Consider the following 27,735-nt stretch of genomic DNA (forward strand, 5'->3'; position numbering starts at 1 on the left):
ACTGTGCTTATTATATTGTGCCGTGCAACCAACACCAAGTGGAGGCAGGACGGACACTGTCACCCAGCCACCAGACAGAAGTCCTTGCCCTCCGCATGCACGGGCACCAACAGAACAGCGCCATTTGACATTGGTCCATTATTGTTTCTCTAGCCCTCATTTGAGAACCTTAAGCAAATCTGGACATTTGCCACTAAATTCAGTTATTATACTGGGACTCAAACACCTCTAATTTGAGGAATCAATCCTCAACCTCTGGCCACGAATAATTCCCAGAGCTAGATATAATGGTGCACCATTTATGAGATTTTAAATGCATTATATGATTGTGTATTCGTTGTTTTAATATTGTGTTTTGTTTTTTAATAAATTGTTTAATTCTTGTTCACCCTAGAGCGCCCTGCAATTCTTTTCTTGTGTATTTTGTTTTTAGAGGGTGGCAATCCTCTTTGGCGGTGGCTGCAGGGGAGCAAGATACAGCACCTGACCCCTAGCGCCAAAGACCTTATTTTTCTTTTTGCTGCGACCCAGGCCATTTATAGCAGAGGGGAACAAGAACTAAATAAATTCTGCTTTTCAACTAGGCTGTTAAACAAAGGGCATATGGTCACTAGGTCCACCCCATTTAGGTTGACATGCATTGGGTTGGCGGTTGACCACTGAAGTCCGAAATTTGAAATCGGTCAACATGGCTTAGGTTGATAAGGTTGGAAGGTCCTCCATCCACTATGGGGTGGTGTGAGAAAATAATAGAGTGCAGCGGGCCAGGAGAAGGGACGCAGTACACTGTACTGGCAAAAAAAACGTTAGAAACTCATGTTGACCTTTTGACTATCGAACTTCCCATTGACCTATTTGAGGTGTCTTCAGTGGTCGAATCGATGCATGTCAACCTAAATTTGATCGACCCAATGACCCATACCCAAACAAACACAAGGCAAGGCTGTATTTTGTTTTACGCTCCATACAGGAGAATGTAATACTTTTTGGTATAAATACCTGTTAATATGAAATGGCTATATAATAATAGCCTTAGTTAGCTCAACCGCAGCTGAAGAACAGTCATGTCATGTAATGCTTTAAATTAAATTGGTGAGACCTAATTTCACATCTGTCCGTATCTACTGTATATCTTTTATTGTCCTCCCACAAGAACCTTTACCTGGCTCCAGAGTTCATTATACAGGTGCTTACAGGACAGGTACAGATTCGGCTGTCGTCATGATTCATTCCCAAATTGTGGCCCAGTTCGTGAGCCACAATCGAAGCAAAAGACGGCAAATTCTGGTGTGGATACTGAAATAAGAGAGAACACATAATTCACAACCCTCGATAAATAATATTACAATTGTAAATTCTGTCTGTTTCTACTGTGAAGAGATTCACAAAGATTTCTCTCACTTTACGGCTGTTGCAAAATGAGACTGTAGTAGGAAACCAGCTATGATCACAGCTTTCTTATGAACGGACTGCACATTGTTTGCTAATAAGCTCATTCTCAGACTAACAAAGAAAACTCCGAACAGCATAGAGCCCAACGACTTTTATATTCTCAAATCTGTTACTTTATGATAAGAAATATGAATTCAGTATTTCCCATGTTGCCCTGTACATGTCTGTTTACCTGAATATTAAATCCTCTGCAGAATAGCGCGTCACCAATACTTCATAGCTTTATATACTGAGATATGAAACAGCACTTATCTACTTATGTTACTGAGGGGTAGATGTATGAAGCGGTGATAAGAGATGAGAAGTGATAAAGAGCCTGGTACTTTATCACCGGCCAATCAGCTCCTAACTGTCTCTTTTTAAACCCAGTCTGCAACTTAACAGTAAGGAGCTGATTGGCAGGTGATAAAGTACCAGGCACTTTATCACTTCTCCCTTATCACCGCTTCATCCAACTACCCCTGAAGGGGAGATTTATTAAGCTTGGTGAAGTGATAGTGTGGCTGGTTTTTATCACCAGCCAATCAGCTTCTAACTGTGAAGTTACAAGCTTGGTTTGAAAAATGACTGGTAGGAGTTGATTGGCCGGTGATAAAAACCAGACACTTTATCACTTCACCGAGCTTAATGAATCGACCCCTGAGTTACTTTCCTTTTCCCTCCGAAACTCCTGTACATTGCCAAAGGCAAAGATGAAGAATGCAGATGTGCTATTCCAAAATGACTTATTAGAATTTTTAGATGTAAGTAGCAGGAGAGAGCTGTAAGTGAAAAGGGAGACATGGGCATTGACAAGAAGAGGGAGAAGGGCTCTGCTCTGAGGTGCTAACAATCAAGTGAATGACTGGATAATGGAAAGATCTTAGAGGGGACAGAATTTGACACTGCAACAACAGTCATCTACAAACCGGGCTGCAACAATTTTATATCTGCTACACAGGCATCCCCCAACACAAGATGCATAAGCATTACCCAGTGTTCCTACTGGTCCCCCAATGCTGAAAAGGCATTTTCGCTTGCAGTGTCTTAGTCCTTCATGTTTCACAACTTAATCTACACAAACTGCACCTTACACTATAACCCTTCTGCAATGATTTCAGAAAATAGGGTTGTGCAAATGCAAACCCTCTTTTCAGAATTTAGTGTTACTAAGCCCATCGTAATGAAATCACACATAACTATGTAGTACTGGATTCCACCCAGGCCACTGAAACCACAGAATTGTGATAACAACCTGCTCTTAATTATGAACCCCCCCAATCATCCCTCCAACATCTATGGAAATAACTAAGGGGGTTCTTCTGGTTCACTCCATCTGGCAAATTCCTTCTTAGATGGACAAAACCATGTGCACTGTAGGTGGGGCAGATGTAACTTGTGCAGAGAGAGTTAGATTTGGGTGGGGTTTTACTTCAAAGTGAGATCTGTATTGCAGTGTAAAAATAAAGCAGTCAGTATTTTCCCTGCACAGAAACAAAATAACTCACCCACATCTAATTCTCATCTGCCTTCCCCCCCCCTGCAGTGCACATGGTTTTGTCCAAGACAAAGAAGGAATTGTCAGAAGGAGTGAACCAGAATAAGGCCCTAAATCCATATACTATATTCTCAGACTATAAAATCAACCCACCCAATAAATGTTTTGGGGAATGTCAGCAATACTGTACAAGTTAAAGTACTTAGGAATATATTACACAGTAGTATCATCAGCCTCATCAAGCTACATAACCAGGCTTACTTGCTAAAATTAAGGTTGACCTCACGTTCTGGAATAAGTGCTTGATATCTGGGACTGGGAAAGTAATCTCCTCCTAGCACCTAGAACTTCCTCTTTATTATACTATGGGGCAGATGTATTAAACTTTAACAAGAGATAAATCCAAGGGTGATAAGGAGAGATAAACGTCCAGCCAATCACCTGCTAACTGCCATGTCACAGGCTGTGTTTGAAAAAAGTCAGTAAGGAGCTGATTGGCTGGACGTTTATCTCTCTTTATCACCCTTGCATTTATCTCTTGTTAAGGCCTAATACATCTGCCCCAATGCTCCTTATCTGGGAAGGAATATGCCCCCCGAGATAAGGTTATGCAGAGGCCTACACAAATACAGAGTCTGTGCGGGAAATTTACTAAGATGGGAGTTTTATTTCACATGGGAAGTTGCTACGGGCAACCAATCAGCAACTATCTATTATCTCCTAGAACAGAGGTGGCCAAGCCGTGGCTCTCTAGCCGCATGCGGCTCTCCCCCTGTTAAAGTGCGGCTCCTGCTCCCATTCACCTCTCATACATTAACCCCTTGAGTGGTGGGTTTTGGTGGGGCAGGACAAACCTACCAAGGCAGGTTTGTCCTGCCCCAGCAATTCCCACCACAGGACGTTGGAACAATGGGCCACAGCCACTGATTGCACCACTCTAGGATATGGGGAAGGGTTCAATGTACCTGGACTTGGTGTGATATGATTTGCCAGAGTACTGAACACATTAAACGTGTTCAGTAATGTGAAATTTAAAAGTAACAAAATATACAAATTAACTACTAACGTTAATTAGTGAGTGTTAGGATATATTATTCCTGGATTGCTGCTATAGTAAGGAGAATATAAAGTTAATACAGGTTTCCAAGACAGCCTACTTCTACACCAGTGGTGGAGATGCCATTGAAGCCTAAATAAGGATAGCATCATACCACATTTATGCCCCCTGCGTGACTCCTTGAACACACGGTGCCCACAAAAGCCATTCCTGCTGTGCCGCCAAATCCTTTCTTCCTATAAGGAAACAAAGCAACAGAAAAATATAAGTCATGAAACTGGGAGTTTGTTAAATATTCACAGAGATTTACATGCAGATATCGCTTCAGGTCAAGGCGCTGCTGACATGATTGTCATACATAAAGGCACGTACGTCTCTTCTGATAAGTGTAGGCAAAAGATATTCAAAATAATGGGCAAATATGTCATGAGACAGAATATCGCTGACTGACTGGCCGAAATAACCATATCTAAAAATAATATTTGATGATAATTATGTATGTCAGGTGTTCAGATTTATTGACTGTTGTATGGGTCCTTATTGACATACAAGAAGTGAGTTTGTGTTTTGTAATGTCATGAAGATTTGTCTGGCATAAGTACAAATACCACTCTGCATGGAGCACAGTGTCCTGCTTTTAAATGAAGCAACATAGGGCCTTATGCGGAGGTGCGTGCTGCTGTGTCTGCTCTAACAGCTGCTGCCGGAGTCACAGACAAATAGACAAATGCTACCACCAGCCTTTCACTTGTGTAATAGTGTGCGCCAAAAAGTGCCAGCCCTGAGACGCTTGTACAAACTGTAATAGCACCATCAACACTTGCCCAGCCCTATGGCATAGCAAGGGTCGATGGGATGGATTTTTGGTGTTCCCTTCAGGCTATCTCCCAGTCACCACCCAGGAATGCAACAGTGCCTTTCAGTGTACTCTCAGGGTAATACATACACCGTAGAGTTTCTCTGAATTTGTAGCAGTGGTGTAACTATAAAGGGGGCCCAAAAAGCAATCCCCGGCACCCTCTTGATTTTTTCTATTTCTTTATTTAAAATCCTAGTGCCGCTGCATGAGTTTGCGGCCCTCATTTTTAGTACTGGAGAGAGGGCAAGGGAGGCTTCGCTGAAGAAAACTGCAGCCAGCTGTAGCAGTGTAAAGACCCAGCGATGGTGAGTATCCCTCAGTCCTTTTGTCATTCTGTCCTCCCTGTATGTCTATCTTTGCGCCCCACCCTTCCCTCCATTTATGCTGCCCCTTCTGTCCATTCATCTGTCAGTCTGTTCCCCATTATGGTCTTCTGCCATTCATCTATGCCCCCGGTCCATCCAACTGTGCCCACCAACCATTTTTCTTTTTATCTATTGTGGTTTGCCCCCATCTGTCTATGCTCCTCCTCCATTCGGCTATGCCCGCAACCCGTCCATCTTTCTATCTATGGTGCTATGCCCATCTGTCTATGCCCCCCGTCCATCTTTCTATCTATGGTGCTCTGTCCCCATCTGTCCATCTTTGACCCGTACGTCAGTTGTACCCCATATGGTAGTGTCTGTCCATACATCTGTCCTCTCCTCCCCCTGACTCTTTCGCCTTGAAATGGTATCTTTCCCTTCCCCTGACACATTCTCTCTTTTCAAGTCTCTTTAGCTCGCTCTCTACCTGGTGCTCTCTTTCTCCTGACACTCCTCTCTTCCTGACACCCTCTTTCTCTCCTTAACACTCACTCTCTCTTGCTTCCCTTTCTCACTCCCACTAACAACCCTCTCCTCTCCGACATTCTCTCTCATTCTCTTTTTCCCTGATTAGCCCTCTCTCCCTCATTCCACTTTTTCTCTCTCTTTCCCCGGAACCCTCTGTCTCCCCTCACTTTTTTATTTTCCCCACTAAAGGGCATTGTAGTGACAGCTGCAGGGGGGGGGGGGGGGGGGGGGGGGTGGTATCTATGGATTTCTTGGGCATCCATAGAATCCACAGTTCCCATGACCAATGGAAATCTATATTTCATTCCCACAAGCTCTCCTTGTGGTCACTAGAACCAGTCCGCAGTAAGTCATTACTGCCTTGGATCAGCCTAAGTGGATTTCTGTTAGTGCTCGGACTACTCTACATTTGATCTGCATGGGACTAACAATGTGCTCAGAGAATGGTACAGATAAATCACAGTCATTAAATTAATAAAACAACTTATGCTAGGTAGGGGGAAATGGGTATCCCAGCTGCTAGTGTTTATAAGGATACCATACAACACAACAGTATAAAGGATACCACACAACACAATGGTATGAGTATACCATACAGCACAATGGTATGCTGCAAGAATACTATATAACAAAACAGAAAAAGTATAACATAACAAAACAGAATAGGTATACCATATAAGCACAACAGAAAAAGTATACCATATAACAAAACAGAATAGGTATACCATATAAGCACAACAGAAAAAGTATACCATATAACACAACAGTATAAGATTACTGTTCTGTTGCCATGATACGGAGATGCGATGAGCACTCACAGGACAAACTGTGCGCTGTCGTGTCTGCGGAGCGGCACCAGCTCCTTCTCTCGCCACTGCACAAAACGCCCCAGGACATCTCCGGCGCTACCGTCAAGAATGATTTTGTTGCCAGCTGTCCAGATCTCCAGTCCAACCAAGACAATTCGGATATTCAGCATTGAGTACATCTAGAAAGCACAGGTGACAAAATGATTTCCAGAGAAGGAGAAGCAGCACATCATGCAGCATGTAACCATAGATCATGTATCATTTGGGTGTCCCTGGTTAAAGCAATCATATTCTATCACCCGGTAAGGAAATCAGATTGTACACTATATTGGAGCACAGTGTAATATGCCTACATAGCATCCTCTGATTCTACAATACTGCAGATTATGGTAGCACGGTAATAGAAAAGTCCATTCATAGTAATATTACATTTAGATCAATAGACTATGTAACCTGTATACTAGTCAGACAGGAAGTGCCCATTCCACACAATATATAGGACACCTTCTAGGTGGCCAAGGTTCTGCCTTCTTGACCTATACACATCAGCCATAACATACCACTACAGACAGGTGACGTGAACTATATTATATTATCTTGTACCTGTCAAGGGGAAGGAAGTTTTAGGACGCAACACTCAGTGCTAGAAGCAGGAAAACATGAAAATGTACTCTGCATGCAGTGGTTAATATCTACCAAAAGACAACCGGTGAACTGGATATAGGGTCATAGGCATCCAGGCTTATTGATGCATGTGGGGAGTGAATGCTAACCTGTCTGGTCCTATCCCACAGAGTAGCTAATGTAGCACAACCACAAACTGCTGAAAAGGTTAATGCTGGCAATGACAGAAAGTGTCTGCACACACAGCGCACCGCGGCTTGCTGCTGCATTTGAGGTTAGGTAGACGCAGACCAGAGAGAGGGTGGTATTCAATTGTTATATCATGCCCGATCTCCCAACTAAAGTGATGGGGCGATATTCAATTGATGTATTTTTTTTGCACATATCGCACTCATTTATGGCCAGGTTTAGCCACGCATTCGCACATTTCAGCTCACCAACCCCGGGGATAGTGAGCTGGAATACTGGTGAAAAGCAACTGAATACCACCCTCAGTGTCCATACTGACCCCTGTCTACAAGCCTCATCATGAAGGACAGATGGACATGTGTGCATTGTTTGCCTGAAGAGAAGGAATCAGGAAACTCAGTCTAAGGCAAGCCGGAGGAGTCATCAAGCTTCAAAAGAGATAACATGGAGAGTGATAAACAACCAACCAATCAGCTCCTAATTGACAGGTCACAGGCTGGGTTTGGAAAATAACAGGTAGGAGCTGATTGGCTGGCTGTTTAGCACTCTCCACTTTATCACTTTTCGAAGCTTGATACATCTGACCATGTTAAAGGAGGTGAGCTGTTGCTATTACCTGAGAAATTGGGTTGGGCTGAAGCGCTGCCTGGGTATACTAAATACAGTGAATGGAAAAAAGAAGAGAAAGGGTGTATTTGGTGCATAAAATGTTTATTTAAGTAAATAACAAATAGTGCAACGAAAATAATGAATATAATACATACAAACTGTTGCATGGGGTGCAATGATGTTTTGTGGGGATAATGGGTTGGGTGGCCCGTTGAGTACCACTACTGAGAGCCCCTGAGGGTATTGGGGTATCAACAGATCCCTTTGTACCATAAGCCCAAAAAGGGCTTATGTCTCTCAGCAGGTGCAACCTTAAACGGGGCTTGGTTACAGTCTGGGTGCGTGCTGGGGATAAGCAGGGAGCGGCGTCCCGCTGGCCTGCTTCTTACCCTGTCAGCGTTGCGGGGTTGTGCGGTAGTTCGTGGTGCACAAGCGCTTGGATCCTCCCTTGGGTGGACCACCAGTGCGGGTGATGCGGCTTTCCCAGTCCTGGGAAGCCGGTCGTTCCTCCTCCCTTGTAGGTTGGTGTGTTAGGTGATGCTGCCCGGGTGACGCTGCAGCCGCAGCGTGCTTCTCCCGGTGCTGGGTCTGTACGGACGGTTCCACTCACTCTGTCAGCGCCGTCACTTCCGGGTATCGGGTCAAGGATCCTTGACAAAGGCTATTGACAGCCGAAACGCGTTGGACCTCAAACAGCAACACCCGCACAAGACGGTACATCACCATCTACAGGACAAGTCTCCTCCGTCGGGAGTCGAGCGCACCATTCTGCAGGTGACGTCACCCGGGAATCGCCGCTGGTCTCGCGAGACCCGATACCCGGAAGTGACGGCGCTGACAGAGTGAGTGGAACCGTCCGTACAGACCCAGCACCGGGAGAAGCACGCTGCGGCGTCACCCGGGCAGCATCACCTAACACACCAACCTACAAGGGAGGAGGAACGACCGGCTTCCCAGGACTGGGAAAGCCGCATCACCCGCACTGGTGGTCCACCCAAGGGAGGATCCAAGCGCTTGTGCACCACGAACTACCGCACAACCCCACAACGCTGACAGGGTAAGAAGCAGGCCAGCGGGACGCCGCTCCCTGCTTATCCCCAGCACGCACCCAGACTGTAACCAAGCCCCGTTTAAGGTTGCACCTGCTGAGAGACATAAGCCCTTTTTGGGCTTATGGTACAAAGGGATCTGTTGATACCCCAATACCCTCAGGGGCTCTCAGTAGTGGTACTCAACGGGCCACCCAACCCATTATCCCCACAAAACATCATTGCACCCCATGCAACAGTTTGTATGTATTATATTCATTATTTTCATTGCACTATTTGTTATTTACTTAAATAAACATTTTATGCACCAAATACACCCTTTCTCTTCTTTTTTCCATTCACTGTATTTAGTATACCCAGGCAGCGCTTCAGCCCAACCCAATTTCTCTTGCATGACCCATAGGGGGCACGGGACACCCCTTAGGCTAAGCAGCGCCAAAACCACGACCCACAGGGGAGCGCAGTATACCCACCTCTAACACTGTTGCTATTACCTGCATGATATCTTCATTTCATAGAACACAAACATATCATAACAAAATACAGATACAGTGGAGAATGGACACACAGGACATTTAATAACATGTGATATATTTATAACACTGTAATCAATGAGCTCTGATCAGTCCAAAGTACCAGATAAAATAAAGCCAAGCTGTAAATAGTTTTGTCTCATTCACTCTGTTCTTAACAGTTCTGTGGCCACAAATGGCATTTGTATCTATTAAAAATCCACCAGGAACTTTAAAACTTTTTACTTACGCTATCCAGGTAATTAGACAACTGTACCATCTCTGATCTCACAGCTGTGACGTTCCCAAACATGTCATACTGGAAGATAAATCAGACAAGATAAAGGAGTATATTAGGAATGCTATGTACTGTACTGTGCGGCCATATTGTTCATGTTTACAGTAATGAGGTAGTAGTTTTAGTAGTGTCTGGCTCTGGATTTGGTGTGGGACCCACAAGAGAGAGGTCTATGAATATGGTGGTAGCCAACACTGCACAAGAAATCTTTTTTAATTACTATAGTAATCCTCTGGCAAACATATTTGTGGAGGCTGTGTGCCTGGATTCCCGGGGCGGGGGACATGTGGGTGGGATCCTGACTGATGCTGGAAATGTCCAGAGGAATTCTTAGAAATTATACAATAACAGATGTTCAGCAGCATTACATCACAACCTAGATCTAATAACAGAGGCACGAAAGCACAGGGATAATTGCTAACAGATACAGGTTGAGTATCCCGTATCCAAAATGCTCGGGACCAGGAGAATTTTGGATAACGGATTATTCCGTATTTCGGAATATTTTAATATTTCAATGATGTATTTTGAAGTATCTTGCATTTATGCTGTATAAACACATAATATACACACAAATATATTTTATTACCACATAAAATACACACAAATATATTTTATTTGTTCAAAAAACAAGGTTTCAAAACGTGAAACAAAATGTGTGTACTATCTCAGCACTGAATTTGAATGCCAAGCAATCATTTTCTTGTACATATATAGTGCCAGTTACATATCATGTCCTCAGCAGTGCTGTTACAAATGTCCCCAGTGAGTTTTTAGCAAAAAAAAAAAAATTTTTCACTTTCTGGAATGTCCGTATTTCGGAATAATTCGGATAACGGATATTCGGATACGGGATACTCGACCTGTAATGCAAATTCATTAAACAGAAATAAAATCAACTCTGAATCAGATTAGTAGAAGAAAGTCACAGATTTTGTACTATATATGGGACATTTTGTTTTGTGCTAGTCAATAAAAGTACATAGTACAGTGGAGGACACTAACACAAAAAGTTACACATAGGTACCACGATTAGAACAGTTTGGGTGTTCCATGTTTTTTTATCATTTTATTATTATTATTTTTTATAAAGCTACAGAGAAATTGTGCACAGGAGAAGCATTCCTTATACAAAATGCTCAGGAACAGAAGCATTTTGGATAACAGATTATTCTGTATTTCGGAATATTTTTATATTTCAATGCTGTATCTTGGAAGTATCTTACATTTATGTTGTATAACCACATGAAATACACACAAATATATTTTCTTTGTGCATGAAACAAGGTTTTAAAACATTAAACAAATTTTGTGTCCCATCTCAGGCACTGAATGTGAATGCTAAGCAATCATGTCCTTGCACATATTTAGTGCCAGTTACATACCATGGCCCCAGTAGTGCCAGTTACATACCATGGCCCCAGTAGTGCCAGTTACATACCATGTCCTCAGTAGTGCCAGTTACATATCATGTCCTCAGTAGTGCCAGTTACATATCATGTCCTCAGTAGTGCCAGTTACATATCATGGCCCCAGTAGTGCCAGTTACAAATCATGGCCCCAGTAGTGCCAGTTACATATCATGGCCCCAGTAGTGCCAGTTACATATCATGTCCCCAGTAGTGCCAGTTACATATCATGTCCTCTGTAGTGCCAGTTACATATCATGTCCTCAGTAGTGCCAGTTACATATCATGTCCTCAGTAGTGCCAGTTACATATCATGTCCTCTGTAGTGCCAGTTACATATCATGTCCTCTGTAGTGCCAGTTACATATCATGGCCCCAGTAGGTTTTTAGGAGAAAAAAAACAATGTTTTTTTGGAGTAATTTGGATAACAGATATTTGGATATTCAACCAGTACTGGGATTGGAAGGCATCTTTGCAAAAGGCTTGGTTGGATTGCACGTAAACCTGCTATTTAAAATGTGTTGAAACCTGATGAATGGTACTCCAGCCAATCAGCTCCCAACTGTAATTTTGCAAACACATGGCAAAGGCTGATTGGCTGGAGCACCCTTTATCATATGCAAGACATTTTAAATATCTAAAATAAATGCCTTCTACAAGGACAGAAGTGAACACCACTGTGTGACACAGATGTACAGATTATGACTTGTTCAGAGCGGTATAAGCATATATAGTAATATATTTGCTGACTGTTCAGTTTTACATAGGAAAATGCTCTCATCTGAAACAAAGTATCAATTAATATTCTTTATAATGAGTCATTGTAAGAGCATCCATGGAACAGACTAACTACATAATGTATCACAGAGAGGGAGACAATCTGTGTAATATTATCTGGACTGTGATACGCCCATGTGTTATGTGCTGGAGGCAGACCACAGGGCGGGTTTCTCAGAACCGTTGGACTCTTCAGTAAAAAGGTTCTGAAGGGTTCACGTTCAAACCACTGCATTCATCCAGTATAATCTGTGTAATTGTACGGGCTCCGCTTTATAGGTTGTTACTGTTGACAGTCAATAGTTCGACATGCATTTGGAAGACAAGTATAAAGGGTCAACATGTAACAGGTCGACAGTGCTTAAGGTCAGAAGGTTCAAATAGTTGAACAATACGCACATGGATGATCAGTTAGGTTTTATTTTTTCATCATTTTTCAGATGTCAACCATATGGGGTCAACCTACTGACTGTCCACACCCAAATGTATAACAGTACAGCAAAAACAAGACAAATATCCTGTAGTAGTCCACACTCTAACACTGCACAAATGCATCCAAATCATTCAATTCCATGGGCCCGATTCAGACCGGTTTCACTAGGCTGCATATATTCGAAGCATAGCAAACAGGTAAACACCGAACGTCCACCCCCCTAGGCCCAAATATGCTCAGTCGCATACACATCCGCTCGCATGGGAGAAAAAAAACATTCAATGGTCGCTCACCATCGATTGATTTTTTTTCTCCTTCGTTTAGTCTGGCCACAGATGGCTGAATTCGGGGTGGGCGCGGACGTCATGTGTTCACCGTTTTTGTGGGCACGCCCATGAAACAATGGGTGGTCCCCTGCATCCGCCCTCCCATCCTGGAACTAACGCCCCAGCAAAGTGAAGGCGTTCGCACATGCGCAAACTCCTAACATTGGACGAGAGAGCAAATTCTGCCCCTCCCATGTCCGCAGCCAGCAAGGACCGGAACATAGGAGCGGAGATTGGTTCTGGTGTTAAGGAAATGCCTGACGATCCATGTGGGCCTATGTCCTGTCCTTGTCATCAGTCACTAGTAGAACAAGGGGCTGCTGACGTCATCAAGAATCAGAGCAGCCGTTAATAAGCCAGAATGCAGCTATTTAAGTGTCATAGGTACAAACTATAGCCTGCTTTACAGTGGCTGCAGTGGTAATATTACTTGTTCAGATCTATTTATTCACCCATGCACTAACAGTTCTACATTACATGAGCGTTACTTGCCATACATTGCCTTCAGGGGAAGTGAATATGCATGGTTAGCGGATTCCAATATCCGGCTTTAAAACAAACAACTGTAACATTCTCAGTTGTTTATTATGTCTGGTATGTACTAATGTAGTACAACCCAGTATTTCTGGGTTGGATTGCCGGGACACTGTACCCAGGATTTTTACCAGGACGCATTTCCACTAGCAAACAACCCGGGTCAGTGCGAGTCCCCGCACAAAATCCTGGGTTATTTTTGCTAGTGGAACAAGGGGTATAACTAATCCAGCTAAGGCTGGATTCACAGGTACAATAATATTAATTATCTGCTACAGTCTGGCTGTACTGGATACTGAACACAGCTGTAAAAAGAACTGGATCTTTAGAACACATCTTTATAACAAACCAATTTGGCAAGGTCTGTGGTGCAAGTTCAGGAGATTTGTGTTTAAATGAATTATGTTGTTTAAATCATGTTAGTTATAAGTAAACGTGTATTTTCTTGCATATCGTCTAGCGTGTATGCACTATATCGTTAATGATGCATGCTCCTGTGGGTCATTAGTGACGTCCTTAATTATCTATACATTCAGGATGAGGAATTATATCACTGTATATGCAGCATGGCCCTAGCTCAAACCTCTACCAAACCGGGGTTTGCCCTTCTCAGGCCTATGTACTATTTATCAATGTACTAGGAACTTGTGACACAAAAGTAAATAGTGAATACTGGTTCAGCTGACTGTCTCCAATGTCTTTAAGTGATCAATGTAAATTAAAAAATTATTTTGGTCAGTGGATAACGCAAGGAATAATGCACTTCATACCCAGAGTCCTTTGCTCCTATGACCTACCCTTTCCTTGTCAACCACCAAGAACAGTTCCACGTATCTTGTCCGTGACAGGATTGCTCTCTTCCTCTAAATTCAAGAAAATAAAAGATCACAAATAGGTTTATGATTGTGACACATGTAGATCTATACAATTTATATGTTTTTCAAAACAGCTGTGTGAAAATGATGTATTAGTTGTAATGTTACTGAGAAAGCTGCTGCCACAGACTAAAATTAAGTATACTGCTTTTCGCACAGCTTCATTATGTTTGCACTATGAGGGTTATTCTGATTCATTCGGAAAGGCACCATCACTCTCTAATGGACAAAACTATGTGCGCTGCAGGTGGGGCTGATGTAACATGGGCTGAGTGTTTTATTGTTTCTGTGTAGGGTAAATACCGGCTGCTTTATTTTTACACTGCAATATAGATATCAGTTTGAAGTACACCCCCCACCCAAATATAACTCTCTCTGCGCATGTTACATCAGCCCCACCTGCAGTGCACATGGTTTTGTCCATTAGAGAGTGATTGTGCCTTTCTGAGTGAATCAGAATAACCCCCTATGTTGGCCTTTTCATGTATAAAAAAGTGTTTAAGGCAGACAAATTTATTTAAAACCTAGGAGCCAGGATGAAAGTGTAGGAGCCAGACACATAAGTGCCGCTTACCTACATGCTCGTTGCTATGGGTTTATTGCTTGATACCAGGGGTTACCTGCTCGTTGTCAGGGGTACATAATCCTTGCCAACGGGGGATAACCCCTCTTCCCTCCCCCTCCCCACCATTACCACGTATGGTAAAGACAACAGCCAGGAAGAGCGATGGGAAACCCACCCAGCAGGTCCGCGGCTATTTGAAAACTCGAGCCCAGCTCGCAAGCCCATCAGAGCTTGCAGTTCGACAGCCAATCAGAAGCTAACACTGCCGCTCCTGATTGGCTGCCGAACCGCAAGCTCCGATTGGCTCGCAAGCCTATTTTTGAAATCGCCACGCCGCAGACCTGCTCTGATACAGCCCAAGTGGGTTGTCCACCCCTCTGTCTGGCTGTTGGCATTAAAACAACTCACCACTCTGCCCGGCTTGATCTGCTTCCTGGCAAATCTGGTCGCCAGGAAGCAGTATCTGGTCCCCAGGATTTGTTCAAGGGGGTATGTAGTTAAGTTGCTAACGGACGGAATACCGATTGACAGAATCCCCACAGCCAATTGCCGATGGACAATATATCGACATATACAAAACACTGACAATCGAAACACTGACCACATGAAATTCCAAGTAAAACGCTGACAGGAAGAAAAAAACACCACAATTCTGACAGCCAAAATAATGACACAAGTAATACTGATTACAATATTTCATGATTTTTTATTTATTTTTTTAAACGGACTTGTTCACACTTTATCAGTGGGCATAGACAGAAAATATTATAGTGTGCCGAGCGCACATTATAACTGTGTTGGTATTTTAACATGTTTGCCATTATGATGATGTCAATATATTGACCGTAGGCATTTCAATAGTCAGTATTATGTATGTATCGGGATATTGACCATAGGAATTTACACCCTGCTGTGTCGAACCAAGAAATTGGCGGTAATTCAGTTGTAGGTAAATCATACTGATCCCGTTTACGGTCAGAATCTTGTACACAGCGATGGTACCGCCAACAGGTCATGTTCTGAGGATTTCCACTTGTAGAAGCGGGTGGGATAAATACTCACCCAACAAAATACGTTAGCTAACCTGTGCATGATTAAAGACATTCATAAACCATGACATGTTGGCGGTACTTGAGGACTGCAGTGGAGAACCCTGGTATAAGGTGCTTAATTCTACAATTGTTTATCTAGAATTGGCCTGGAGTAGAGAGTTTACAAGGAGCTAATCTCTGCGTGGTGCCAGCCTACTGCCTCCCTTTCTGCATCAGCATTTTATAGATATCCACAGTTCTTAGATTCTTTTGCAAGCCTTTTCATCCTGAAGTATTATTAGCAGCAATCCGATAAAACCTAATGAAATAAAACACTATCAAGTCTTAAAGAGGACTTTTAGCTTTTGGTCTATGAATAGCAGTGGAGGATAAAAGCTAGTAAATAAAAATAAGCTCCCCATCTGCCCTAACAACAGATGGCAATATTGTAGTTCAACACAGATACATTTTTAAATAATTTTTTTGGGCCAATTAGAAAGTGGTAAGTGTAGCCTAGAACCGTCTTTAGATCATGCAAACAAAAAACGTTAAAACAGGTCTTATTGGTATCTGCTCGACAATGTCTACGTCGACAGTCACTAGGTCAACCACTAATGGTCGACAACTGAAAATGGTGCCAAATACTAGGTCCACAATGTCACAAGGTCGACATAGACATGGTCATACTTTACCATCCCAGTGGGCATAGCGGGAAAATAAATTGGTGTACCTGAAGCATGGAGAGTGCAGGGGGACGTGGTACACCAATACGGTGTCCATATCGACATATGTCGACAGACACCAAAAAAAACCTGTAAAGCTCACGTTGACCTTTCTTGGGTATTGATTTAGTTTCACGGCGGCACTTCTAGCAGTTCGTATGCAAATCGCATGCGATATTATCATACGATTCGATCTGCGATGCGATTTCCACGGGGCTCATTGTGTTCGCCACACTTTATAAATTCTACTCCGCGCCGACATGGATAGTGGGGGTATGAACCGGTCGGGAGGACACTTACCGCTGCACTCGCCATGCTTCGGGCTGACGAGGATAGTGGGGGTGTGCTAAATCGCATCGCAGATCGAATCGTTTGCAAATTGTGTGCGATATTTGCATACGATGCGATCTGCTAGGAAGTGCCGCCGTGAAACTAATCATGTACCCTTTTTTGTGTTGACCATGTCTAAGTTGACCATTTGCTTGTGTCGACTGTGTGTCACTGTCGACCTAGTGTATGTCAACCATTTTTCAGATGTCGACCTAATAACTTGACCATTAGTGATCGACCTACATACATTCGATCATTTATCCAATTTACATATGAAGTTGGTTACAATACTAATGCTACAGGGTTATATAGCCAAGCCCAGTTTATTGTCTGACCAAATGCCACTTGTTATTCAGTTTTGTAAATAGGAAAGCACAATGGGAAAGTAATTAGATATATAGGTAAATGTATACCCGCAGTAATTGAGTCATGCCGGGAGAGTGGTGGTGCTCACTCGCATGGTCCACCTCAGGACTAGACACACCACAGACCATTGGCTCCTTCTTCACATTCTCAAGACGATAAATCAAGTGATGGGACTTGGAGGACGATTGTAAGGGTTCAATGCCGTAGCTTCCATTTTGCAGGTGTAGCAGACCGCTGTGACAAACAGAACTTTGTTGTAACCTAAATGTTTTAAGAGGCAGCAGTTCATCCAAATCTGTACAGTCAGCTTGAGTCAGGGCTGGCCAAACCAATTATCAAGAGCTACCAGCAGTCCATGTTTTCCAGACCGCCTAAGCTGGTGCACAGGTGTAGTTCATTACTGTCACTTTCTCAAGCATGTGCTGCATTCATTCCGAACAGACACATTTTACAGATCCACAGGGGTGCTGAAAATCATGAATTGTTGGCAGATATTGAGGACTGTTTGGCAACCCCTGGCTTAGGACATCCACAAATGAGCAAGAAAAGGCCATTTGGCCACCTATAGTACTGCACAGCATCATCCACCTGTATCACATGACTTCCTTCTAAAGCTTGTTGTCCATTTTACAGATCAGTTTATGAACAGCACAGGGGGCTTATTGGCTGTACAGATTAATATAAAAGGACAGTAGTTGTCATTATTATGCAGGTGACTGTCCTTTTGACATGAACCGTCTACATAATACATCTCTGTCCTTGTCCCCATTTACACTCCCACCCATCTTCTTCGCACTGCTAATGCCTTTTACTGCCTATGGATTATTCCTCCCACTCTTACCTCCAAGACGTTTCTCTGGAATTCTCTACCTCCCTCCCTCAGACTCTCCAACTTTCTACAAAATTCAAAAGGGGCTCTCAAGATCCCTTATTCACCAACCCCAGTGAAATCTCACCTTAACTATCTGTTCCATACTTACATTCTACTCCATCTGTGTCACCCTTTTCTGTCTGCCCCTGCCCTTTAGAATATACGCTCTCATGAGCAGGTCCCTCTTCACTTATGTGCTTTTCCAGTACTTGTTTCCTAGCACGGCACCCATCGCATACCGTACTTAGTGGTGTTCGGTGCAATTTTCCCGTTAAATTAACAGGAGTGCTTGTACAGTGAAATATCGCATAGCATTGCATGCCATCAAATGGCATGCGATGTGATTTTTAATTGTACAAGCACCCTGATGGGTGCTTACAATGTTAAATGCACCCTCATTGTCAACGCCACTATCAACGACAACCCGAAGCACGGCGAGCGCGCGAGGGGCGGTGGTACGCGTCCTCTGACCTTTTCATACCCCCACTATCCACATCGCCTTGGTTCTGAGTTTAGAAAGTGTGGCGAGCGCAGCGAGCCACTGAGCCTGAAGCGTGGCGATCGCAGCGAGCCCCGCGAGGGGCAGCGGAATACATGTAAAGTATTCCGTGTCAGCTGGCCATGTTTCGAACTCGCCACACTATCTAAAAACAACTCCACGCCAACGTGGATAGTGGGGGTATGAAAAGGTCGGAGGACGCGTACCGCCGCGCTCGCCATGCTTCGGGTTGGCGTTGATAGTGGGGGTGGCGTTGACAATGGGGGTGCATTTAACATTGTAAGCAACCATCAGTGCTTGTACAATTAAAAATCGAATCGCATTGCTTAACCATCTTTAATGGCACCAAATTCTGTGGTTTCAGTGTACTCTGCTGATGCAGCTATGTGTATGTACCCTGTACTTTTCCTCTATTGTATTCAACTGTAAGGAACGGTTTTGCATATTCATCTCTGTATTCTGCATTGCGGATCCCTTGTGGCGCAATATAAATAAGGGATAATAATAAAAACAACAACAACCACCCACATATACAGAATATAATACAATACTTTAAAAACGTGTGTCCTTTACCAACACACCACAGAGACAATCAATTTGTACTAAAACAATGCTCCTCCTAGGGAGAATGGTCATAAATATTGGTTCATCATGCAAAATGGCTGCCTTTATTGTATGCCCAACACTGGTAAACTGTGAAGGCTACCACCATGAAAAAATGGTTTTGTTCTTGGGTGGAATCATGGGTGCTAAAATGAAGTCCTAAATGTGACTTTCTTTGAGTTCTGTAGAACCAGGCCCTGCTTTGTATAGACCAGTGATGTTACTGGAGAAGGTCCCAGAGATATGATGGGACCCGCTGGATCCGCAGAGCACAAGAAAAAAGTTTAGGGTTTTATTTTAACACGCATAAAAACAAGAAAATGACATGATTATTTTATATCACACATGAATAGAAAACAAATGTTTAAAATGAAAAATTCTGTTAAAAACAAGCATACTATGAAAAACAAAAGCATAAACATTCAGAACACCATCTGGTTATAACTTAGCACATGCAAGGACAAGGTGATAGCTACCGCAGGCCTGAGCAGGTGCTGATGGCCACTCGCGACTCCGGGTCCCCTTCTGCATAGCCCTGATAAATGCAGGGGTCCTGAGAGAATACAGAAACTGTAAGGAATAACATCACTGCATTGGAAACACAAGCTATAAAGAGAATAAAAAGGGGTACAGTACCTGCAGGTCACTTTAATGTTTTGAGTTGTGCACGCCCTCTTACCACTTTCATAGCCTAATTTATTTTTGCCTTATTTCTGTACCTATCGCTATATGTACTGTACATTTGTATGGCTCTGCCAATGTCACTGCATTAAGGGGACCATACGTCACCATCACAAAGAAAAAAAAAAAGATTCAGATTCCTATTTTTTTTCTCCCTGATGTAACAATTCTCCAATTTACCATTATGCACCACACTTTGCATATATTTCACAGTGATTCGCAGATCATTTTCATCCAAAAGTCAGATCTGCAAATCTAAAAAGTGTCTATTTTAAACGGTCTTAAAATCAGCTGATTGTCACCATACACTGCCCTATTGGTTGAAGAAATCCAACATGAATTACGGAATCCGATCACTTTTTGGTCAGAGTCAGTCATTGGTGAACCTTATGCATTGTCAAGTAAAAAAAAAAAATTCGCAAAATGCAATTGCTGATGTTTGGGCCCCATTAGATTCAAGTATCCTGATAGCAGTTTAGTTTTCCCTGGCTATAAGATTATTACAATTACTAAGTGATACATGACTGAAAGGCTTAGCGGAGATCAAGCAATGTAAAAATAAATATATTAAAGTTATCTGAAGGTGGAAACCCTAAAAGAAAAGGGCAATTAAACTGTATGTCCTGAAATTAGTGATGTTTAAAGGGATTTTTTAAATTACTTCATTGCTACAATCTTCGGTGAACTAGGAGTATCTCCAATAAAGGCAATAAAGCTGACAGGCTGCTCTCTGACAAAGTCCAGCTATGATAATAGAGGCATATAGAAAGAGCAGATTGTGAATACACCACCAGGGGGCAGTGTAACATCTTCCTGGATGGCAGCAAATCATCATGTGTCTAGGTTATCCCTGGCCCTGTTGTCACGGGTTTTATTTACCAGGCCCATTTTGCAGATTGTCCTATGCGTGCTCTGTAACCAGGCGCACATGGTGTAATGGTTAGCATTACTGCCTCACAGCACTGAGGTGATGGGTTTGATTCCCACCATGGCTCTAACTGTGCAGAGTTTGTATATTCTCCCCGTGCTTGCGTGGGTTTACTCCGGGTACTCCGGTTTCCTCCCACAATCCAAAAATATACCGATAGGCTAATTGGCTCCCAACAAAATTATCCCTAGAATGTCTGTGTGTGCGTGTACATGTGGTAGGGAATGTAGATTCCACTGGGGCAGGGACTGATGTGAATGTTCAAATAGTCTCTGTAAAAGCGCTACGGAATATGTGTGCGCTATCTAAGAAATGGTTAATAAATAAATATACGTGTGAGATTTAGCGGTTCAGTGCCACCTAGTCATATCACCACTTGCGGTTAAGGGGCCTAAAGGAGACAATGGGGATTTTCAATGTAGGCAAAGATTAAACATGGATTTGGACATTTAATACCAATATTTTCCTGATATAATTTATTTTTATTTTTTATTTCACTCCCCTGCATCTATCACCAATACATAGTGGTGGCAGCCATCTTGAGGGCTGGACCTAACCCTTAGTCAGGAGCTCATTACATCATTTAGGCCAGTCAGTAACTCGTGACATCCGCTCACAAGATGGCTGCCTCCAGTGAGCGCAACAACGGATAAAAATGATCATTTCAATTATCAAAGTAGCTTACTTTATCATGTGCATTCAGAAAGTATTTGCTGTTCCAATAAATCCTAATATAATCCTGATAGGAAAAGTGTTAAACAATTGATTTTTATCTAGCAGGAAATCTATTTTTCTAACTGGAGACTGCCTCATTTCCCACTGCATGTGGCTGACCGATAAACTGGGTCTTATCACCAGTTCCTGCTGGCTCACCAACAACAAGACATACGTATGAGCCGCACACACAGTATAGATGTGCTTATGGACACAGGATGGGGAGACATGTACAACATGTCCAGTCCGGGAGGAAATAATGTGTGTCAACTGTGACCAAGAAATATATGGGCATGGTAAGAGACAAAAGAAAGAGTACAGTGTTGAGCGATCAAGTGCCAACCAATCAGCTTCTATGTGTGAAAAAGGCCAGTGAGCAGCTGCCTGGTTGGTACTTTATCTCTCTCCAAGCTTTGATACATATGCTCCACAACCTTCTGTCAGTCAAAAGTGGAAAAACTCTGAAATGTTGATTTGCTACAGAGAAGAGTTTTCCTTTTATATAGTAAACCAGTTATATTTACTCAGATAATCCTATGTCAGTATCCACCAAAGTCACTGACTATGATAGACAAATAAACTGCCCTATATTAAGCAATATATACCAGAGTAAAGGTCCATACACACTTGGCCGCTATGCCCAGCATCTATGGACCGGGATGATCACTATCACCGCTGGGGGTAGAGCCTCTCAGTGCATACGCAGTGCAGCCCGGCGCCGACAGATGGGGAAGGGCGGCTTTACATAGCGCAGTGCTATGCAAAGCCGTTCTCAAAGCCGCTCATCTGCTGGTATAACCAGCAGATGAGTGGCTTTCCCGGCGATTATGCAGGAGCGCGCAGCAGCGTTCATCGCCGGGGCATACACACTGGGCATCTTTGAGCCGAAAGCCGCTCAAAAATGCTGTTTTGAGCGACTTTCAGCTCAAAGTCGCCCAGTGTGTGTGGGCCTTTACAGTTCATACCTCCGTAGTGACACCACTGCCTAGAAGTTGTAAGGACTCAGACCCGTTTGGAGGGCTGCAAATTTGCCACAGACTGGGCATGCACACAGTTCGCGGGGTCCCCTTGCATAAAGACCGTGCAAAGGGTAGCCTCCGCTGGCCGTATGCCAGGTGACTGACAGGCAGGCAGTGTTCCAGGGTGGACCCCTGTCATTTCATGGGCATACCCACAAAAATAGTGGGCGTGCCCATAGAAACACTAGGTAAGCCCCAGTGAATGCAGGCATACCCCTGTCCTACTGGGGGCAGGTACATGATGTCAGATTTGCGGCAATGCAAGCAACCAGGGACACCCGGCGGCTGCAAGCACCAGAAACAGGAGGTAAGGGTCAGATGTACTAAGCTTGAAAAGCGATAAAATGGAGAGTGATAAACCACCAGCCAATCAGCTCCTACCTGTCATGTCACAGGATGTGTTTGAAAAATGACAGGAAGGAGCTGATTGGTTGGTAGTTTATCACTCTCCATTTTATCACTTTTCAAGCTTAGAACATCTCGCCCTAACTAACCACAGGGATGCCGTCAGAAGGGTGTGTGTGCGTTTGTCAGGGAGGAATTAACCTGCTCTCTAGGATGCGAAAACCAAAGCCTAGCGAGCAGTTCTGAATCGGACCCTTATTCACTTTACGTTACAGTTCATAGAAAAGGTGACAATTCAATATCATTGGCAAATACACTAAGTCAGTAACACACTGTAACTCATTACGAAGCACACACCTGATCATGAATCTGGCTTGCCAGTCTTGTTCCATTTCCAGCATATGTATAAACTGTAAAATCTTTGGCTAACAAGTTTCTGTTGAAGAAAAAAAAAGAAAATGATAAATACGGACTTGAGTAAACTTTGCATAATACATATTATGTATGCTCCAGCTGTGATCCCATCACATGGAGATCAGGACTAGTCTGTAGTTGGCTCTTGTGGGGCTGGGTGGGGCTGGCTACACTGAGCCTATTATTCCCGTATAGATTCCTGTAGCTTCAGTTCCTGGACTTTGAGACCAATGTAATAAAAATGTACATGTTATAGGATTATACCACACGGATTGGTAAATCAGGGGGATGATTCCCAGAATATAGAAGAGGAACCTGTGGCTATAAATACAAAGCATTTCTCAACATAAATGTGATATCTTGTGTAACTTTAGTTAGTGACCTATAACCACTCATCTGTTTTCTCCATTAGGAAATATTTTATTTTACTGCAAAAAGAAGCAATTGTAAAACAGATCATTAAACAGATCACATTGTTCAGAAGGGGCATCACTGTCCTGTCAATCAGACTGCAAAGTCCCATTATCATGTCCAACACTGATGGTAGCTGTGGCAGATTTCGTCCCTGGGCATGTAGTGACAGATGTCTTAGCACAGAGATAATAGGGAGTAAATGCTTAATATTCTATTGTGTAAAAGCAAAGTCTTTTACCCCTTTCACACCAGCCAAAAATCCTGGGTTGGCCGCGACTAGTGACTAGCGCTGGTGTGCAAGGTTCCCGGGACAAATTCCTGGGAAAATTTGCTGGGATTTCAACCCTGCTTGCTAGCAGGGATGCTCCTGCTACCACCCCGGGTTACTGGCTGGCGTGAAAAGGAACCTCTCCGGGCAGCAGGGTCCGGGCAGCGGCGGCTGGGTGCTTGTAGCGCTATTTTCCAGGCAGCGGGAAGCGCTGCTGGATTTGAAAACATATTGAAAAGCCTGGCGGGACCCAGTCAGTCAGTCAGTCAGCGTCCGACCAGTCTCTTCAAAAAAAATTCAAATTCAGCAGCTTTTCCTGCCCTGCTGCCTGGCAGGGCCTAGGCCGGTGTGAAAGGTGCCAACCCGGAAATGTCCCTGTTTATGAGCCCTGGACTGTATTCCCGGGTAAGTCCCTGCATTTTCTGGTGTGAAAGGGGTATTAGAGGTAAATGTACTAAAGCTTCTACAAATAAAAAGGGGACGTTTCCCATAGCAACCAACCAGATTGTAGGATGAAATAGATATGGGGAGGAGGGGAATGTATGATACAGACAAGGATTACGGGCCAGCAGGCATAAACACGTCTGCATTTGGCTAGCGTTTCATTGGGTGTGCCCACCGTTTTCGCAGGCACACCCTTGAAATGGTGGGGGTCCACCCCCACACACCCACTCCTTGTCAATGCTGTGATCTGCTGGCAAATAGAAATATTTTCCAAACCGATCGCAGCCGGGCAATGCGCAGTGGCCCAAACATCGGTCAGTGTCGGATTTCAGACCTGGCCGATGAAGTCTGAATTAAGCCCATAGTTTTTAAAATTTCATAATGAAAAACACAGTAAAAAAAAGTTGAAATACTCTATTACCCCTTTCACATCCACATGCCAAGTAGGACCTACGATATTGATCCTGGGTCCGATCCGGCACCGACGCTTTCACTTTATGAAAGTAATGAATATCAGCTAATTTCCAGCAATATAACTGACATACTGTATACGGCTCAAACTGATGATCATATGAGAATCCAGTAATAGTCACTATTCCCGGCCTTCTAGAGGTCATTAATAAGGACAAAGGAAACAGCTGACTGGCCTGATAATGAATCATAAAAATCAGCTATCTGACAGAACACAGGAAGCATGAGAGACGTTAGGTTTTATAGAGGATAAGGATACTTTAGTTTCTCTACTACTGTCTTGTACGCTAAAGGCCCCCATACATTAGTCCGACTTGTCCTAGGGACAAGTCGGACCTGATTTCACCCTGCAGCTCCCCAGGAGGGGGACACACGATTAGGCACTTGATGTGCCAAGGTTTGCATATGATAAATCGCATGGATTTATCATATGCAGTCCCCGGGGAGCTGCAGGAGGAGGGAGCCATGCGGGGGACATCAGCGGGTGGGGGGTGCCGGCTAATAGAGAGCCGAGCAGGGGGAGGCTGCATAGGGAGCCGGGCAGGAGGAGGCTGTTGCGGTGGGGTGACAGCGGGAGCAGAGCGCCGGGCAGGGAGGATGGCGCTGGCTGCCGGGCTGCGGCGGGAGCCGGGAGGAACAGATAACTTGAAAAAAAACAAAAAAAACACATACAGATGACTAGCAAGCCATTGATTGGCTGAGACCTCTCTCAGCCACCAATTGGTTCACAAAACAATGGTATGAACGATCGAAAGGCATCAGTACTTTTGGTCAGGTGAGTGCGACTGGGCAATAAAAGAAAGGTGGGGAACTTAAGCTGGGTTCACACTAGACTATGTGCAAATGGTGTGATGGTCGTCCCAATGGGTCTTATTCTAGTTCACTCTTAGAGGCAAATTCCTTCTCAGATGGACAAAACCATGTGCACTGCAGGCGGGGCAGATGTAACTTGTGCAGAGAGAATTAGATTTGGGTGGGGTTTTACTTCAAAGTGAGATCTATATTGCAGTGTAAAAATAAAGCAGCCAGTATTTACCCTGCACAGAAACAAAATAACTCACCCCAATCTAATTCTCTCTGCACATTTTACATCTGCCCCCCTGCAGTGCACATGGTTTGTCCATCTAAGAAGGACTAGAATAAGGCCCCATGTGCACTGCAGTGGGGCAGAGGTCACAGGTTCAGAGAGAATTAGATTTGGGTGAGTTATTTTGTTTCTGTGCAGGGTAACAGACATAGCTAAATGTGAAAAAAAAACTCATGGTATCCGCAGGATACCAGAATATGGCCCTTAAAATTATAGCAATTAAATCCAGGGATTGGAGCTATCAATCCTGGGATTCCAGGATTAGTCTGTGCATGAACAAATATAATGCCAGGCACGCTGGGCGCCCGCTCAGATGCTGCCCAGCTCCTCTAGTGCGGCCCTGCACAGAGTGATGTGATGTCATAGGTCACACTGCGCAGCCCGCTTGCCACTCCAACACCCGGCTCCAGATCGCAGCCTGGTTTGGAGGGAGAGGGGGGATAAAAGGACATCATTACATTGCCAAACTCAATACCAGATATGCCGGGAATCCAGGGATTGAAAAAAAATGCCCCGGATTGGCATGCCTACTTGTGGTGCCTGATGCTTTTGATCCTCATACCAAGTTCAGACTGCAAATGCAGGGTCGCACAGAGACTTTGAAACGGTTCAGTCCTGGTGCGACCTTGCATTTGCAGTCTGTTCAGATTGCATCAGCGAACTGGAAATATTGCCGGTTCACTGATGTCATGTGGGGGCGCGGTGGAACGTCATCAGGGGCAGGGGAGAAGGCAGCGCTCAGAGCTGGCGCTGCATCAAGCGCTGCTTCCTCCATAGTATGGAAATGGGTCGCTTCACTAGATTAACACGTTCACACTGTACAGCAACGTACCGGTAAGAACCCTTTTTACCTGGTTCGTATTGCTGTGTTGCTACGGTTAGCTGTAACCTGGTATTAGGTGCAATGTGAAAAGGTGATTACTGTATCATTAACAATCACAAAGGTAAATGCAGCAGGAGAAAGAATGTGTAAGGATATAGGGACCTAGTATTAATAATTGTGGCACTGCCATAATTATTAGTCTGTATCACAACAGATCTTTTCATATTGAATGAAAATATTCCTGCGATGTACGAAAGTTAACTCCAAACTGCATGCCCAACAATGTGACATAACGGGACAATGAACCCAGTACTGGCAGAAAGTGGATGCCAAGAGGGTATAGCCCTTTATTTGTATCGGTGTCCAACATGATGCCATCAGTATACTCATGTGATCACAGATTTAATCACATATTGCCACCTACATGTAGGTGACCTCAGTTTTGCAATCAGCAATATGTTAAAACAATGTTTCTCACAGAAAGACAGCAAAACTTTAAGCAAAACGATTTGTAAGATTACGTCAAACTGTGATGCGGTGATCATCATTAAAAATACATTATACTGTATTGAGGATAACATTGGCAAGGACTGGTACAGACTGTGGCAATGGAGATTATGACTATGCTGCCTCAAGTAGAATATGTACAATCAATATTATGTTTAACCTTCACCAATAATTCATAAGAAGCAGCTGCAGAAGATTATTGGTGTCCTGTATAATAAAAGGCTGCACCTCACCTTTACGGGGGGGGGGGGGGGGGAATTCAAATGTATTGCACTAAATGGCGCCCAACCAAACAGTTCAAGTGGTCGCTCCATTCCTGCGCACACACAGCAGCCCAAGTTGACATTGATGTTATATTGTCCCGTCATTTTGAAGGGCTAGTAATGTTATTTTAGAAATTTCTGTGGTGCTATATAGAGTAGGCTGTATATAGCTGCCAATATAGATCACCACTTTAACATTTGCACATGATACTCTATAAAGTACACTTATAGCAATAATAATTATTGT

At 43.6% G+C, this 27,735-nt stretch overlaps 1 protein-coding gene across 2 annotated transcripts in view; it reads right to left on the bottom strand.

Annotated features, from left to right (window-relative positions):
- The window catches only part of ADAM9 (ADAM metallopeptidase domain 9), an 86,833-nt gene that overhangs the window by 28,902 nt on the left and 30,196 nt on the right, over positions 1-27,735 (bottom strand). For both annotated transcript variants that reach the window (XR_014473591.1, XM_083184892.1), the window contains exons 4-11: positions 23,155-23,233; positions 19,587-19,663; positions 17,185-17,371; positions 14,046-14,111; positions 9,721-9,789; positions 6,497-6,666; positions 4,141-4,222; positions 1,163-1,296 (exon numbers count right to left, since the gene is read on the bottom strand). Coding sequence is in view for 1 of the 2 variants with exons in the window: in XM_083184892.1 (XP_083041018.1) it covers positions 1,163-1,296; positions 4,141-4,222; positions 6,497-6,666; positions 9,721-9,789; positions 14,046-14,111; positions 17,185-17,371; positions 19,587-19,663; positions 23,155-23,233 (864 nt within the window). In the remaining variant the exon portion in view is untranslated. The remainder of the gene's footprint in view (positions 1-1,162; positions 1,297-4,140; positions 4,223-6,496; positions 6,667-9,720; positions 9,790-14,045; positions 14,112-17,184; positions 17,372-19,586; positions 19,664-23,154; positions 23,234-27,735) is intronic.

Source organism: Crinia signifera, chromosome 4 (assembly GCF_055691185.1).
Source record: "Crinia signifera chromosome 4, ASM5569118v1, whole genome shotgun sequence".
NCBI lineage: Eukaryota > Metazoa > Chordata > Amphibia > Anura > Myobatrachidae > Crinia > Crinia signifera.